This window comes from Solanum pennellii, chromosome 4 (genome assembly GCF_001406875.1).
Source record: "Solanum pennellii chromosome 4, SPENNV200".
Classification (NCBI taxonomy): Eukaryota; Viridiplantae; Streptophyta; class Magnoliopsida; order Solanales; family Solanaceae; genus Solanum; species Solanum pennellii.
Window position 1 is genome coordinate 5,686,262 of NC_028640.1, and position 18,342 is coordinate 5,704,603.

General features: G+C 34.0%; 2 protein-coding genes across 3 annotated transcripts in view; one reads left to right on the top strand and one right to left on the bottom strand.

The window, feature by feature from the left end:
* Positions 1-2,151, top strand: part of LOC107015678 (protein PHR1-LIKE 3-like) — a 5,281-nt gene extending 3,130 nt beyond the window's left edge. The window contains exons 2-6 of one of the 2 annotated variants that reach the window (XM_015216012.2): positions 145-221; positions 408-462; positions 1,052-1,130; positions 1,263-1,332; positions 1,481-2,151. In XM_015216012.2, the coding sequence (XP_015071498.1) occupies positions 145-221; positions 408-462; positions 1,052-1,130; positions 1,263-1,332; positions 1,481-1,960 (761 nt within the window). In that variant the 3' untranslated portion in view covers positions 1,961-2,151. The remainder of the gene's footprint in view (positions 1-144; positions 222-407; positions 463-1,051; positions 1,131-1,262; positions 1,333-1,480) is intronic. The other variant, XM_015216013.2, reaches the window with a different exon arrangement.
* A 665-nt stretch (positions 2,152-2,816) lies between these two features.
* LOC107015556 lies at positions 2,817-13,511 on the bottom strand. Its single transcript, XM_015215867.2, has 13 exons — positions 13,035-13,511; positions 11,202-11,283; positions 10,990-11,093; positions 10,596-10,722; positions 10,422-10,516; positions 10,134-10,257; positions 9,409-9,489; positions 9,069-9,167; positions 8,807-8,989; positions 5,157-5,297; positions 4,974-5,030; positions 4,185-4,319; positions 2,817-3,218 (listed from the first exon to the last, which is right to left on the bottom strand). Exons 1-13 carry the CDS (start codon positions 13,073-13,075, stop codon positions 3,015-3,017), a joined length of 1,473 nt encoding a protein of 490 aa, XP_015071353.1. The 5' UTR covers positions 13,076-13,511; the 3' UTR covers positions 2,817-3,014.
* Between the last annotated feature and the right edge of the window lie 4,831 nt (positions 13,512-18,342).

Sequence of the window (18,342 nt, forward strand, 5' to 3'; positions counted from 1 at the left end):
GTGGGGGTGGGGGGTGGGGTGGGGAGATCTGTAGTACTTGTCGGTGTTAATATAATGGTTGCATAGTTGATATCTGCATTAAAGTCTTTAGTTTAGCTGGAACACCTGCTTTTCTCATGGATATGCTGTCAATATCACTTGCAGAAGCTACTCCAAAGGCAATAATGCGGACAATGGGAGTCAAGGGACTGACTCTCTTCCACCTAAAGAGCCACCTTCAGGTCTGTCAGAATACATTAGATTTTTTTCTTATTTGCCTCACAAGCCCACCCCACATCCTTCACTTAAGTCCCAGATGTAAAGAGGAGGAAGTGGGCGGTGGAGCAAAACATGTATGTTTTCTAATGAGCTTAAAATCAAATGTTTTTTGATCAATTTTTAACTATGATGTTGTTTGTTCACTGCAGAAATACCGACTAGGTAAGCAATCTCAGAAAGATCTTGATGAAGCTTCAAAAGATGGTAGGTATAGTTGACCCCTGTTTTCCTATAACTGGAAACGTGGTTGCTCCTATAGTTTCACAAGTCTCTTGGCAGTTGGCATATAACCTTCACCATTTCAAAAAGGAAAAGAAAAATAAGTCTCTTAGCATATATTGTTAATTAAGCTTCAAAACTGGCCTAGTGGCTGTCTGGCTGAGATATATATCTTTCGATGCCTCAGGGTTGATGCAAACAGCTTGCTCTTCTGTTATTTCTGGTTATACCTTTAGTCTTTCTTCTTCTTCTTCTTTTCTTTTTTTTTTTTTTTTTACATGAAAGGAATAATTAAGGAACAATGGTGTACTGATTTGGAATGTAGAATCCAGCAACTCTGTTTACCCCCTCATTTCTTCTTTAAATAAGCCAAAAAGATGAAAAATGGAAAATGCAGGAAGAATATCATAAACTTGGGCAGTGATGTGTGAAGCTTACAGAATAAGTGAATAACCAAGAAGACACTAATTTTGTTTATGTGTGAGATCAGATCAGTGCAGGAAAGGCTATAGGAAGACACTCTTTTTTGAATTTTTCTTTTATATTGAAACTGGGTTCTTGTTCTGCATTGAAGGACTTACAGCTACGTATTCATTAGAAAGCCCTTGTTCTGGTGGTACTCCTCAGCAGTTGCCTGCATCAGACTTGAATGAGTAAGGGTTCATTTTATAACTAAGACGGCTACTATTTATTTTTACTTTACCCCAATAATTATATAATGGTGTTTCTGCTTAAGCTTTGCTTGAAATGCGTCTTTTAGTTTAAAGATTGTAAAATGTCTTCAGAGGTTTTGAAGTCAAGGAGGCATTGAGAGCTCAAATGGAAGTGCAAAGTAAATTGCACCTCCAAGTTGAAGTAAGCTTTCTGCACTACATCGGATGAGTAAATTGCATTTGAATGTTTCTCAAAATTAATACATGGAGTTGATCCTTTCAAACAAAGATGTCCAGATGAAAATGTTCTAAATCTTGGCTGATAATTCATTATATTATTTGTTATACAGGCTGAGAAGCACTTGCAAATTCGGCAGGATGCTGAACAAAGATATATTACCATGCTGGAGAAGGCCTGTAAAATGCTCGCTGATCAATTCATCGGTGATGTAGTTACTGAAAATCACCAAGAAACTTACCAAGGACTAAATACGAAGACACAACTTAGCCCTTTATGTAATCCACATGGATTGTGCCCCTCGGAGTCTGCTGACTTTGTTGGAGTCCATGGTCCAGAAGACGTTTCCCCCAGAATCCATCCACAACGCACGGATTGTTCCACTGAAAGCTGCTTAACTTCGCATGAGAGCCCCGCTGGACTTCCTCTAGAAGGATCTTCACCTGGAGGGAAAAAACGAGGGCTTAGTGGTGATTCAACACAAGCATCATATGTTTGGGGTGAAGCAGATATGAGATCATCCGGTGTTCACGTGCTACCAGTTAATTGCTTTGGTATTTCTGGCTCTAATGTTCAAAATGTCTCTAATTAAGAGATTAAGCCAAGTCCGTCCATAGTCATTGCTTTGCACATTGCAGTTTCTGGGAAGTCCAATGAGCCCAACTTAAAACTGTGTAAATGCAAGCTGATGTTATTCTAACTCTTAACTGCATATCTGTGAAATCATCTTAGTTCCTTAAAAAAGAAAAAAAGAGAAGAAAATTGAGATTCCATTTGCTTTTACATTTTTCTCAATTTACTTTGCTGTCCTAACTTTCATTTATAAGTTTGACTGCTTTGAGCTGGGCTGCATGTTAGAGAGTACATCAGTATACCAAATGAAAGCAGCAATAAGTACCGTTTGGTATTGACTTTTTTCTATTTTTTTACAAAAGATATTTTCAAATCATTGGAATGATTTTTTTGATTAGATTACAGGATGAGTTTCAACTTTGAAAGTTTGTTTTGATCAATTTTTCAAGCGAACTCTTCCACTTACAAAACCTTGATTTGTTTCAAGTGTAATATATGTTCAAGCACAACCTAAACTTTTGTTCTCAAGTTTAACTAAATCTATGTTATGTCCAAACACGTACTTGACATTTTGATTGTGCAAAATGTTTGTATGAAGAGTCAAATGCATTTGCCTGACAGACAGACATAAATGTCAAGTCAAACAACTAGTTCTTGCACTTTGTACAAAAATATTGTGAAGAGAACCAAGTGCTTGTGACATCAAATGAGAAGCTTCTGCATGTTTAAACATTAGCTACCCAGCAGTCTGATCTGCATCACTTGGTTGAATCAGACCTAAAGAACCCATCTTTCTGTTGAAGAATTTTCTCCTCCAATCAAAGTGGACCATATAATATTAAACTTGACTGCATAATCAAACTAAAACCCAAACATTTGAAAGAAAGAGCAAACATGAAAGTTTACTGTCATTTAAATTTTCTTGGACCATTCAACAAATTTAACATTATAAGGGGAGTTATAATTAGTTACATAAACCTACACTATTGCTAGGCATACACATAAGAGCCACTAAAGAAAAAGTTGTCAACTTCTCCATTTATGGAACAGAGCTTGTGAATAGCAACAGATGGTTAGGAGGAGCTGTATCTCCTATGGTTAATTCTCTTCTGAAAACAAAGCCGTAATCGCTGGCTAAGAGCTTCCAACTTTTCAAACTTCTCGCGCTTGGATTTTTTTGTGATTTGTGCAGCTTTCTTTTTTCCATCGTCCTTTGATGAGTCCTGTGCAGTATGTTGGTTATCGCGAAGAGGGGTCGCAAGCACATCTACAGTACTCTGCAACTCAAACAGAAATTTACAACTGTTTATCATGAAGTGTACATAAGAGTAAAGCAAAAAGTCTACTGGTTGAAATAGACTCAAGTCAGGAGCCCTTGAACTTTATATCATGAAACAAGTTGGAACTATTTTTTTCATTCAGCTGATATCATATTCAATCCCAAAGTGTAAAGGCTTATTTAGAGGGTTAATTTGACCAGCTTTCAGAGTGATATTGAGCATGAATTTTTATTTTTATTTTTAAAATTTAATATTTGGCATGAATAAATAATATTTAAGGACTATAGATTAAAAAGAAATACCACAAACTTGTTTTCTCTTCCATTTCAAATATAATTAGTTAGGACTTAACACGATTAGCAATATGGTCCATAAGATTAGGATAGAAGGAAATATAACCTTGAAGAGTATCTAAGGCACACATATATGTAGACAGGCAGTTTTATAAAGCTGGCTTCAAAGAAAAGACCCGAGAAATGAATTCATTCATTTTGGTCAATCCACTCTAACCTTGTTTAGAGCTGAGGAAGGGTTTATATAGCTTAAACGAACGTGTACATGAAATTACTTTGATGTCATGAAATGATGGAAACATAAATATGAAATAAATCTGCTTTATTAATGTGGGAAAGGTGATTGTCCTCGCTCTTGCATTAGCACTAACAAAATTCTGATTGATTTGGCTGAGAAATTCTTGCGGACAAAGTCTGGATCATGACCAGAAGATGAATATGAGGAGCGCCTATTGAGCATTGAATCTTATTAAAAGATGAAAACATTTTTAAGGTTTGAGTGTCTAGAATTGAATAATGCATGAATTACTATATGAATGTAACTGAGTTGTATACAGGGTACAAACTTGCATTTTATATGAAATTGAGGGGTGACAAAAAAACTGCTATCTACAAGTATGGCAATGGGGATTCAAATCTGATTATCAGAGTGGGAGCAGAAGCACAATACCTGATTGCCACTGTCGGCATCTACAAAATCTGTGGTAATCTCATCATCACTTCCCAGAGATGAGCACCTTCCCCAACTCTCTCGGTTTGAGCTTGTGCAAGAGTAACAGTCCTCATTTTCACCACTTTGCTTGTCCTGAGAATCATAATATCTAAAATTTTGGTAATAGCGAAATAACAACCAAAACCAGCACCAAAGAAGAGTATTGTATTTCTAAAGACTTAAACTGCGATCAATCTGACACTCCATCCTTCTTAAAACAAAGGTCCCTATTCGAAGTGTCAGCAAAGTTTTATCATAATATATTTTGATATCTAGACTGGTAACTCAAATAAAGATCTCGGGATAACAATCCCTTATCTAATCCTTCATCCCAAATAACAAACCAGCTGGACAACTGAAAAAGATAAAACGCAGGATTAAAGACACCGAACATCAGACAATGGACCTGCGATTCTGAGGATGGCCGAGCAAGGATTTGAAAGCCACTAGACATGGGGCTTGGACATAAACGAGATACATGAGAGAATAAAGAACTTTTTTCTCCAAAAGGGAATAACATATTTGTTAAAAAGGAAGAAAAGAGGAAAAGGAGTTGCAACAGATTTGGAGAAAGTCAAAGAAATAAAAGAGTATTAGTTGCAACAACCCTTGACTTGAATGCAAATGTTTTAATCCTTAACCAGTGTACCACAGTTCAAATGGTGTGGGCACCCACTCCCAGTAATGCTTTAATCGATGAGTCAACACATTTAAGAGTAAACCGCACTGAAACAGAAGTTTGCATACCTCTGTTTGTGGAGTAGCATGACCATTAAGTTCTTCTCCTCCATTAATAAATGGATCCTACAATAAGTAACAAATCAATCAACTTATAGTGACGCAACTTACATCACTGCCATTGAGAAAAACTCATCGGGGAAGAGATAGGGGTGGAAGAACATGAACTTGAGAGTTAAAGAGAATTCTTACATTTAAACTAGCAATTGGGGCAATGTCGGCAAGGAGTTCGCCAGCAGACTTAGCTGTTGAAATGCTAGGTGGCACAGATGAAGAGCTTGCTGTATCAGCAGTAACATTCCGAAGAGTTGCAATTATCTCATACAAGAGATTCTATGAATAGATCACCGCAAATGAAACGTACATCAGACCGCATGATTCACAACAGTTAAGTAAATATATATCGTTAACAATCATGTCAAATAGAGAAGGAACTACTAGTAATACACAAAAATGTGAAGAATTCATGACAGCTAAGTTAGACATCAAATTAGTTTCGATTACTTCTCGAAGAATGAAGTGATTGCAGTACAGAAGTTCTAGAGTTACTTGTAAGCAGCATACATGTATTACACACACACACACACACACACACACACACACACACACATATATATGTGAAACCCTTGTCATTTTACTTCACATTTTACGTAAGTTGCTCGGACTCAGGTGCAGGTGTCCGATACGGGTGCATATCTTGAGGTTGGATTCTTCGTGATGTAATTTCTAAGATTCGGGGATATGGATCCATGTATGGGTACGGGTGCGGGGATTCGCCTAAAAATATTTTAAATATCTAAAAATGGAGTTATAAAATGTAAATTATAAGATATTATGTAGAGAACTTGAGGAGAATCCTGGAAGGAGATTAAGGAAAAGGAGTGACATAGAAATATCTATACATAAAAGGTATTCCATTTTCTTCTATTTCACTTTAGCTTTTGTATTGATTACAACAATCATTAAAACTATCCAGACTTTCCTAATCGATTTTGGTCAAAGTACCCAAAATCGGCACACCAAATCGGACATGGATCCCACACCCATGTCGTTTCGAGAAGAGTGCGGCACCAAAAATGAAGAGTCCGAGCAACTTAGCATTTTACTACTTACAAGGTTAATGAGGTAACTATGCCAAGTCAAATTGAGTGAGTCCTATAAATACCCTTCTCTAATCAAAATCATATAAGCTGACATAATCTAGAAAACTAACTTTGAGACCGTGATTATTTTTTCTAATTAATCATACAATCAAATTTATCCAAAATCTCCCTCACATATACAAGAAACTCTTTAGCCAAGATACAATTTTCCATATCACCAATTTAACTACCCCTTTTGACCCAAAGGAATGGACCATTACAATTTGGAGAGTCAACCCGACCGTTTTCCTTTTACTACGAAGTTTCAAACGTCTTAACTATTAAAAAATATGAAATATAGTAACTATTCTTTTTACAAGGTAATACACATATATAGTAACCAGTGTTGTGAAAGGTGATCGCCGCGTCACCAATGACGAGAGGCGAGCTGAGACGAGGCGAGGCGAGGCGACCCTTCATCGCCTATTAGCTTTGTAGTGAGGCGATCTCCAAAAGGTGATGCCATGGGCAGTATTGTGAATGGCGAGCGCCTCATCGCCAAAGGCGAGAGGCGAGGCGAGGCGAGCCCTTCTCGCCATTCCACAATGAGGCGAGGCGACATACAAAAGGCGACCCATGGCGAGCTAATGGCGACAAAAATGGCGTCTCCTTTTTGATTTAATTTTTTTACAAAGATTTGACTTAACAATATTAGTCAAAATTAGGGTTTTTTTTTCTATTTTCAAAATTTGCTGCTGCGCGACTCCTTTTTAGTATCTACTATTGGTTTTTGAATTGAATATTTGCTAATATTTGTTATTACTATTAAGATTTTGGATTAAAATATGCAATTAAATATTTTTAATTTTTGGTATTCATTGGCGGCTTGATTCAAAAAGGCAAGCGCCTCGCCGCTCGCCTCGCCGTGTGGCGAGGCAGGCCCTTGTCGCCTTTTGTTGCCTCTCGCCGTCCAAAACACTGGCCATGGGGTACGATGGCAACAAAGGTAAGAATGGCATTGCCTTTTGTATTTCCTTAAAAAAAAAAGGGCGACCAATTTAAGGTTTTTAAAGGTAAAAGGCAATTATAGGGTTTTCTTACCAAATTTGGACAATTGCACTCCTAGACTATGACTCCAACTAGTTGACTCAACTAGACTTCTCCGGCAGCCATCCAGACTTTTTCGGAGACATAAAAAGTCCAACTAATACGTATTTCTTCTTCTTTTCTCCTTCCTCGGTTTCTTTTTCCTTCTTCTTTAGACTTCAAAGTTACTTTTATTGACTTCTGTTCTGTGTTTTCTCATTCAAGTTCTAGACTTTTAGTATCTACTATCTATTTTAAGTTTTTGAATTGAAATATTTGCTAATATGTTATTGTTATTGAGATTTTGATTGGTTGTATATGTAATTAATTATTTTAATTTTTTTATTAATTGATGCGACACTTCAAAAAGGCGAGCGCCTCGCCTTGCGGCAAAACAGACCCTTATCGCCTTTTGTCGCCTTTCACCATCCAAAACACTGATAATAACTTACATCAATATCAACCATCCTCCTCTTTAATATATCAACTAATTCTATTGACTTCTTTATCAGCGAACTATATTCCAATTTCCAGCTGTCTATCCAAACTGACACTCTTAAGCTAGCTTCTTTACTCTCTCCTTTGTATAGGCAATATGGTAATTTTAATTGGATTTACCCGGCAAAGTAGGAGACAATATACCTTGATATTCTCGATCCTTCTTTGATTCAAATCATTGTTCCATCCGAATTTGAAAAGATTAATATGTGGGACCCCTTCCTTATGTAGGACCAAATCTTGGCATAGATGTGATGGAACTTCTTCTATAACCAGCCTGCACCGGGTGTCCCAAACACTGCTCATACTCCCTCACATCCATGTGTCAATGTGATGACCTCATTGATTATTTAACACTACATCTAGGTACTAATGTGGTGCATGTCTAGGTTTTCCTCGCGAACATAACAATACTTGGAGGATTCATCATATTAAGATTATTATTGTTGACCATCAATCTACCGCGACACTTATCTGGACTCGGAACCAACTATATGTTGCAATGCTCACATAAGTCGTGTTAGGTGAAAGGAGAGAATGCCGAAAAAGTTACAGCAAAATCTTGCAAAATATCCTCCCGCTTAAACCAACAAAAGACAAACCAAGAAGATTATTGGTGCATACAGAGTTCCACATCCCTTTTTTCTTCAGAACTGGAAGAAAGCGGGTCTTAACAAGTCTTCTCGGTCTATTTGTAACACCATTCCAGCTGTGGTCTTATGGATAATTTGGAAAGGAAGGAACACTAGGATTTTATAGAACTCAGAAATATTGTTAATAGTAAGACTAGATGTATTTCTTTGCTTAGCTTTTGGTGCAACATGGCTAATGATGATGTAAAATGGTCTTGTAGCCATCGTTGATATTGTTAGCTCGTTACACTCATTGCAATGCTTGTTTGGGATGTAACTTTTGAACCAGCATATCCTTTTTGCTGGCTATTTCTATAGAGCTTCACATTACTTGTCAAAAAAATTTAAAAAAAATTATGAATTTCTTGTTCAAACAGAATTTTCTTCTCCTTGCTAATTAGTTAGGAATATAATCTTTTCATCATTGACAAAAGACATTGAGCTCATCTGGTAAATACAATAATAATTAAAAAAAAACAATTCAAATCTAGGAAACTTAATGAGTTATTTACACTCGTCTGAAAATACAACTGGGAAAAATTACCTCATCCATTCCAGCACCGACCTTGATGTCCCCTAAATCGTAATATTTCTCTATTTTACTTTTAGTTGGTGAAATCCCAGGAGGGTGGAGGACATTGTAGAAGAAAATAGACACTGAATCATAATAGAATTGTGGTCGGGAGGAATTGTGGTCACCATCAAACTTGATAATGTTTTTATCACCCTGTACAAAGAAAAATAATAGATTACACACAATTCACCACATCGCAACTTACTTTAAAGATATCCAAAATATTCTGTACCGCATATGATTTATAAATGAGATCAGAGTGATGGGGCTGAACAAACTTATCATCTTTAGCATGTCCAAAGAGAGCAGGAATATATGTTTTAGGAGAAACCTGCCAGAATCAGTAAATTTTTTACACATCAAGATTAATACCCATTTAATCCAAATCAGATACATACCATAGTTGGAAAAACTTAAACCTGTTGAAGTGCTCAGCTTAGTTATATGAGTATATGTTTTTTTTCCCCAAATTAAGTGCATTATAAAACAAATTAACTACATGAATCAAACAAGCTTTTATCAACTTCAAAGGACAAATGGATTAGACTCGAGACAACCATGAGCTCAAGCACCTGTAAGCAATTAAGTCTCATGATATCAAACTTTGCCTTCTTCTGAATGACATGTCGCATATACTGCACAGCAACCTTTATCTGCAGAAATAAAGAGAGTAAGATCTCAATACCTTATGAGAATGACACAGGCGTTTGCAAGTACTTCAAACTTTCTTAAGACTATTAACACTCTTCTTCTAGCCTTCTACTTCTGTTTGATGAACACTAGGGAGCTTTGACAAAATATGCATTTTTTAGCTTGAAGGGACACAAATAGAGCAGATTATATGCAGCAGATTAGAGATAGTTTTCAGTAAATTATCCAGTAGACATGATTTCCGGCAGTCATATTCTCATCAATGATCTTGAACTAGTAAAGCCAAATGTATTAAACCTTTCCGCCTAGAAAATATGGAATGAGCCAATGAAAAAAGTTCATTTTGAACTCATAATTTGGTCCTCTTCTTTCCCCGTGCAACTGTTTGGAAAAGACAAACTAAAACTGGGAAACAAACCACATTCCCGATGCATAACAAATTGACCAAGTGCATATATACAAAATATAATGAAATAAAACCCACAAGATAGTAATGCACTTGTATGAAAAAAAAGTGATGCACAAATTGATGTCATACAAAATGATTTCTTTTTAACCACCCTTTCAAAGAAGATCATAAATATGCAAGTACTTGTTTCAGATCATGTTATAGATGTCCATCCACAGAAAAGAAGGGGATTCATACGGTGAATTTAGGAAGCCTGATTTTGTAGACATCTACAAGCTCCATCATTAGATCAAATAAGTTAGAGAAGGCACTGTCCAAGACCATTCCAGCAATAGAAGGATCTTCCGCTCCATATAGAAGGCTGGTACATTAAACAGAATTATTAAAATTGTGATCATGGAATTATTTAGAAACAAAAAGAAATCAGAATCATAGTCAAACAGTCAGCTAGAATCTAACTTGTCTTTTCCAGAAGAATTTGGATTGAAAATTTACAAGCAATTGAAGTATGCAAAGTGAAAATACCTTGTAACTGCACCCATAGACCGTCCCCATAGACCTATGCGTGAAACTTTCAGGTTGCTTCTCAGATGTGACACAACTACCTTGAGGTCATCTTTCTGATACGCAAACGAAGAGTTATTCATATATTACAAGCACCACAAACATAATGCATGCAAGAAAAGGAATAGGCAGTACCTCATGCCAACCAAGACTAACATAGTCGCCATCTGACAAGCCTGAACCCGAGAAGTCAAGGGTTACCACAGTGATATTTGATGAAAGAAGTATTACAGCTGCCTCATTCGCATCAGCCCTACAGCCGCTGCAGGGTGCAGAACGGAAGATAAAGCTCAATTTTGAGAATAAGACAATAGAACATAAAATACATTTCAGTAAATATTTACTAAATCCTCATACATACTACAATGTATGTCACTAAATAAAAAAGGTCTACAGCCTAACAAGATTAGTGGAGCAATTAAATACCTAATGTACTATATAATGTGTCGACTCTTCATAAGATAATCACAAGTTAAGCAGATTAGCGTTCACGTCAATGAATTAAAAGTCATAAATGCAAACAGTAAACCTGTTTCCATGGCAGTATATAACACAAGGAAGAGGAGCACCATCAGGAAATGATGATGGAGTATAATGACTGCATCGCAAGGTATGACCTCTTTCATTCTTAAGCTGCAAAAAAATAAATAGATGAAACAAGGATAATCGAATTAATTAGAAGACAATAACTACACAAATGAGCAAGGGTGACCACTTTAGGTTAGAGGTGACCATACTTGCCTCAAAGTCTTCCCTTTTGTACTTTCTGCCCCCAAGACTGAACTCTTTCTCCCATAAAAACTGGTCTGGATTGTAATCTGCCCTGTTATACAATAGAGAGCAATTGACAAACCTCTAAACAACTATCAAACAAATCAAAAGCTCATACGGACGATGGTAGATTGATGCTTTATAGCACAAGGTTCTATTGCATCAAAGACCAAACAGAAAATGGATTGGTGGTTATATCATATATCAAGCTGGAGACCTAGTTAAAAGAATTGGGGTGGATAATTAGACAACACGTGGACCTAGGAAAATAGTAGCAAACATACTGCAGGCAGATCTGAATGAATAGTAGTGCATATCTTCTTTTTTATAAATAACTAAGAAACCCTTGAGAGCTGGCAGTGCATTGTTTGAAACTCGGTCTGATCTCCAGGAAAACATGCAACAACTTCTCACAAGTTCCAAACCCAAATGCGGGAAAAGGAATTTCTGACAGTAGCATATTTGCTATGGCAAAAACATTACAGCTGCTGAAGGGAAAATGTTTAGTTCCCCTATTCAAAAGTTGAGATTAAAAAGGTATCTTCTTGTTGCTCAAATGACTTCACAGGTTACAACTAATTAAATGCATGCCTGCAAACATTAAAATCTTGGACGGCAAGCCAAGGGTTGATAGACCAATAGGGTTAAACTAGCCTTGCTGCACAGAAGGTCAAGGGACTATACATTCCCCACCGCCACCCCCTTCTACCGCACAACTGTATATAATCAGCCTTCCTGCATAGAAGGTCGAGGAACTAACCATACCCCCACAACCATCCCCTTGTATCCCATGATATATAGCTAGAGAAAGCAAGAGGAGGAAAATTTTGTAGCTCCCTTGATAACAAGAATAGACAGAATAAGTTCAGAACAAGATCACAAACTCCTCACCAAAAAAGAAAAAGATCACAAACTGAATTCAGAAACTATTTCATTTGTGGCTTCTAAATAGTTATCATGATCACTTGTCAGAGGTATAAATCGTGAAAGGAACTCCATCCTAAGCAGGCAGAGAATATGAATATCTAGACATATGCAAGTCCTACCCAATCTCAGTGTTCCTTTTTCTCTCATTCATTTTGCATGACCTGTTCTTTTGGGCTAACCGTGGTGTCCGGGCCAGCTTGCGGATAGATGAGAAGAACTCAGCTAGTTTTGTTTTTTTATAGTCAAAAAGCTAGTGTTTTTTGTCTCTGGCGGGGGTTGAACCTTGCTGGGAGTTGAATCTAAGACTCTGTAATTCTCAACCCACTTCATTGACCACTAGGCCACACTCTTGGGTACCATTTTGCATGACCTTTTGGCAACATAAGTTCCAATCCATTGATTGAAATGAAGAATTGAGCTATATAAAGAAAAGAAAAAAGAACTTCTCCATCTGTGATAGTCTTTTCCCCCTTCATTTCTACTGACACAGTTACATTTTATTTATCTGTTCATTTTTAAAAATAAATGGGGTAGGGGAAATGGGGAAGGGTTTACAAGGTAGGAATCAAACCCTCAACGAGATGAAAATTCAGGTAGCCAACCAACCAACTAAGCTTCCCCGACTGATACAGCAACATATGACTTAATATAATCTTTGCATTCACATAGTTTGATCAAATTCAAGGGGGAAAAGAAATACTAAAATTCAACAGAACATTCTACTTGGACTATGCATTTCAACCCTACATTACCCAATTAAGCAGATGGAGAAACAATAACAAGTAGAACGCACAACAATCAGAGCTAAATTCAATTAATCCTCAAAACAATGCCCTAAAAGAAGCACCCAAAAAAAAGAATTGATGATATACCAACCTGGGCGGACGAATAACAAAATTGATGAACTGATCAATCATACTTCAAAATCAATTTTTTCTTGACTCCCAAAAACACTGCAATCTCTGATTATAAAACTCGATTTCGTACCATTTCAAAGTCGACCCACTTCAAATTTTACTTTGTCCTTCTTACCCAAAGCAAAAAACCCACAAGGAATGTAACTCAAATTCACAATCTTTTCTCTTTCACATCGCTCAATGAAGCTGTATTAGTTCTTGAAAAGCTTGAATTGGAACTGAATTTGCAGATTTTGGAGGTTTTCAAATGGGGATTTCTGGATTAGCAGAGACAAGAAGGAGTTTACAATGTTGATTGTGATAAGTTCATGGGATCCATTAACAAGAACTCCAGATGAAGAAGAAGAAAGGTGGAATCTTGTTTTGGAAATATTAGGATGTGATTCTAAATTGAAGAAGTCTAGGCTTTGGGATACTTCACTACTAGCTCATTATTCTTTTCCTCTTTTTTATCGAGTCTTGACTTAATAAATAAAGTTGTAACTGATAAAGTAATTATCATGTATATGAGATAATGAGTTTTAACTTTGAAAATAATGTTTTATATAATTATGAAAAGATAAGTGTTAAAAACACACATACACTATACTTTTTTTTTAATTTTCATATCTTAACTATTAAAGTTTGAGTTTCATACCTAAATTATCACTTTTTAGTTTGAGAAACACACCTCAGTGGTATGTTTCTCAAACTAAAAAGTGATAGTTTAGATATGAAACTCACACTTTCAATAGTTGAGGTATGAAACTCAAAAAAAAGTGGATAGTTTAGATGTGTTTTTGACACTTATCATAAAATTGTTGATAATAGAGGTCTTGTCCTTTTTCGGATCTTATATATAGCTAGAGTTTAGTGTATCGTGTTTTTTGAGTTCAAGATATGTATATAGTTTTCTTTTATAATCGAAGGTTAAATTGTGTAGTCCAATTTGGTCCTTCTTCAGGCAGAGTCGGAGTCAGAAATTCCATATAGGGTGTCAAGAAATAGCAGTTTGTTATGTTAAGGGTGTCCAAAATATGTTATTTAATCATTTCGTGTATCATTTTACTTGTATATATGCTTCTTCTTTTTTCCGACAAAGGGTGTCCAATTGCTAGGTCACTGTCTTCAGGTTTTGCACAAAATCAAAACTTAGTGTACTGCACAAATTTTTTTAGTTTGAGATGTGAAAATAAGTATTATTAGAAATGCAGAATGAGATTGTGCTTTACAAACTATTGTAGCTGAGTCTTGTTCAGATAAGGTATATTGCGAGAACTAATTGCACTGAGCTATCTTTTAATATTCTATTTTCGTACTCGATATTCGTTTTTCATTCTGAAATTCAAATAATATGAATTAGCGTAAAATACTCTTTAACATGATAATTTTATTTTTGATGTTTAAATTCACTTTTGAATTAATAGGGGAGAGATGTTTATTAGTTTTCTATTATAAGTTTGGGGAAATAGAATTTTCGATCTCTGTGTTATTATCTTATTCTTATTCTGATTCTGATTCTTGTGTTATTTGGCTAAGCACATGGAACCTTGATTAATCAAAATGTGTTATTTTGGTCATTTAAATTGACAGATATCATATGTTTAACAGAATTAGTATTTAAAAACATAATACTTTAATAAAAGTAAAAATATACTTTAAAAGAAAAAATGAATTATTCATCGTGATCGTTATCAATTTGATTACACAATTCTCATTAAGAATTACTAATGAACTAGTCTTTAGTGAACACTAGAGAGTAGCTAGTAGTCATTGATGACTTTTTCCTACTTCATTAAAGTAGAAAGGAGGCAGATAAATCATTACTACATAAAAAGTGATACAAATGTAATTAATAAACTTTCAATCGAGTTATCGGAGCAACCAATTAGAAACATGGTCAAATAGAGACTTGATCCAATAAGTTAATAAGAAGTTTGTAGTAAATTCATACCTGGATCATTAACCCATTAAATCGAATCATTATTTTAATAGTTAAATTATCGATTCAGATTATTAATTTCAATAATCAAATTATCGATTCAGATTATTAATTTGGATTCGGATTTGAATAACCTATTCCAATCCTTTTATCTCCTTTTGAGCATTCATTGACTTGAAGAAATCTTATTCTTAGCCTATTTTTTTAGTGACTTTTGTTCTTCTTATAACTTTATAGTATCTAACGGTAAAAATATTTATATTTAGGTTAAATATTTACAAGAAGTTTAAGGCTTTTTAAAAGTAATGAAACTAGTCCATTTTCGTAAGAGTACAGAACTTCAAATAAATAAAAAAATATTTCTCGAAAGGATTTGACTGAAATTTGACATAATTGATAAGTTTTTTTTTTCTTGGGGGTGGGGGGTGGGTGGCGTTGTGCTTCTCAAAATTAATTCGGGGTCTTTCTTTTTAAAATTTAACATACTAATCATGTAATTTAAATATATAACATTTGATCAAAAATTGAAACGATATATTTTAATTAATTGAAAGTTTAATACTTAGTCGAATAACAAAAAAATCAAAATTAAACCAAAATATGTAAGTTTTGATTGTGTTAACTTCCTTTTAATTTACCCATTAATCTTCTTGTTTGTCTGTATAATCCAAATTTGAATGGTTTTGACTACTATTAGACTTTTGGTTTAATATTATCCTATTTACTAGAAAAATATTACTCTATTTTTGCTTTTGATTGATAACAGAATTTAAGAATGATTATGATAATTTAAAGTCCTAGTCAAAAGTAAAAGAGATAAATTTGGAACTTTTCTTCTTGAAAAAATAGGGTACTTGGAGTGAATGTGCTTTTATTTATTATTATATTAGGTAAATTATCCGTGCTTCATACGGGAATGAACTTTTATTAAGCTTACATCGGATCATTTAATAATATTCGTATTTTCAATACATAATTTATAAAAATGTTTTATCTTTAGGAAAAACGTTTCTCCGAAATCTTTAAGTGCTATATTTTAAAATTTAATTTTTGTTATACAAAAATTATGAGTCATAGATAGATTTGAAGTATGAGATAAAAGTTTAAGAAAATTTCCCTGGAAATAGTTGGTAAGATGTAATGAAATATTTTAAATTGTAAGAAATTATAAAGAACAATATTAGGCGTTAAAAAAGAGACAAAAAATCGTTGAACAACAACACTCCCAAGTAAAGTGAAAAATCAGGCCCATACAAGATCATTAGTAACTAAAGTCAATGGACGATCTTGGACTCCTTTCTTATTAACCTCAATCAATCTCTTTTTTACTATTATATGTCATATCAAGTATATGCTTAAAATGACCCTAAAATTGTTATTATCATAAATATTTTTTTTGTCATTTGTTTCAAAATAGTCATTGCTATTTTTAAGGTTTCATATCAGCGGCCCCAACTTATTTGGATTAAAGCATAGTTATTGTTATGGTTATAGCATATAGTTACGAAAAATTAATACAATTATCAACCAAAAAATAGGTGACATCTGAATGTTCACAAGGGATATAGCAAATCAAAATTTTGACACGTAACATATTAAAATCTCACAACATAATTTCGTGAGTAGTTGAATACACAAATATCAAAAATTATTATAAAAAGACCTTATTTTCCTAACAATCAAGAGGAAAAAGGCATCTTTCTAATATATTTTTCAAAAATATAATCGTTTGGGGTTGTATCAAGTTTACAGTTCGCAAATTTAATTGAATTGAAAGAATCAAAAAGAAGGAGTTATTTCTTCTTTATCAAAATTTAAAAACTTTATCAAAAAAATGAGTTATTACTACAACAAAAATGTTCTTTCATGATAATTAATAACTTAATTATCGTTAAATATGTATTTTCAGAGGCAATTGATACTCTGTATAAATGTCCCTAAAGTCAATAGAAACATTGAATTAAATGACAATTAACTAATGTCGGTAAATGTTGTAGCACTCTTTGTGAATGTGCATATTTATTGCCTATAATAAATATTTTTGTTATAGTGTATTTTAGACATTTTTAAGTTTCACTAAAACTTAATAGCTTATTATGCTAAAAAATAAGAGAAGAAGAAATATGAAAAATTTCTTAACATGCAATAAAAAATGTGGCTATACAAATATTCTAGAAATAGTGCAATGACATACGAAATGTTTGTACCTTAAAAATAATCAATATAATATACTAATTGTGGCAAGCAACAGAGTAACAATTTTGATTCTTTTTAACAAACTTTATCATTGATTCCGTATTAGTTATCAAATATTTGTTATTGTCTGCTATCAAATATAGCACAACACACAAGCAATTTTCTCAAAAAGTATATGAAGAGAACCTGTTGAAAGTAAAAAAAGAAAAGATTTTCAATCTTCCTCACTTGAATTTTGAACATAATTCAAAAGAAAAGTCACCAATATAGCAAAAAAAGTCGCAATAGATACATGCATCACTATGAGTAAAAAATTAAACTTCATGAAATCGGAGGAAGAAAACTTTGAGAAATGAAATACACTTTATAAGAAGCTTAATTAATGTATTTGAATTCAAAAAAAACATACAAATAATTACAATAGAAATAAAAGATTTGTTTTCTAAAGAACCAAATATGATGAATTCAATCATCAATAATTTAGCAGTGTATGAGTTGTGCACTAAGAGGTCCAAGAGTAGTAATGTAGCATTCCAATTGAAATCAATTTCTTTTGTTTATATGAAGAAGCCTGTAGAAAGGGACAGAAGAGAAGATCAATTTTCAATCATCCTTGCTGAATTTTAACATAGTTAAAGAAAGGTCACCACATTAGAAAAAAAGAAATTATCATAGTTATATTAATCACTATGACTTATAGTAAAGTTTAAGCTACATGAAAACATTCAAGAATGAAACAAACTTAAAAAAAAAAAAAAAAACTCAATTGATGTATTTGAATTTGACTACCCTGTAGTGGGAAAAAAAACCTACAAATTATAGTGGCAAGAAATTCCTCTATTTATAGAAAACATAGGGTAGTGTGAACAAATATTTACTTTCTCTTATTGGAATGGTCACAACTCTTTGAAAAAGTTACAACCCTTTAGAAAGGTAACAACTTTTCATAAAAGTATGAATTTTTCACAAAAATCACAACTCTTCATAAAAGTCACAGCTTTTAAAAAAAAGTCACAACTTTTCATGAAAATGGAAGGGTAGTCTTTTGGAAATAAATAAATTTAAAATGAAATTCTGATTTCTGGTGGCGCCACGTAAGCGGGCCTAGGGTTCTCTTATATATATATATATATATATATATATATATATA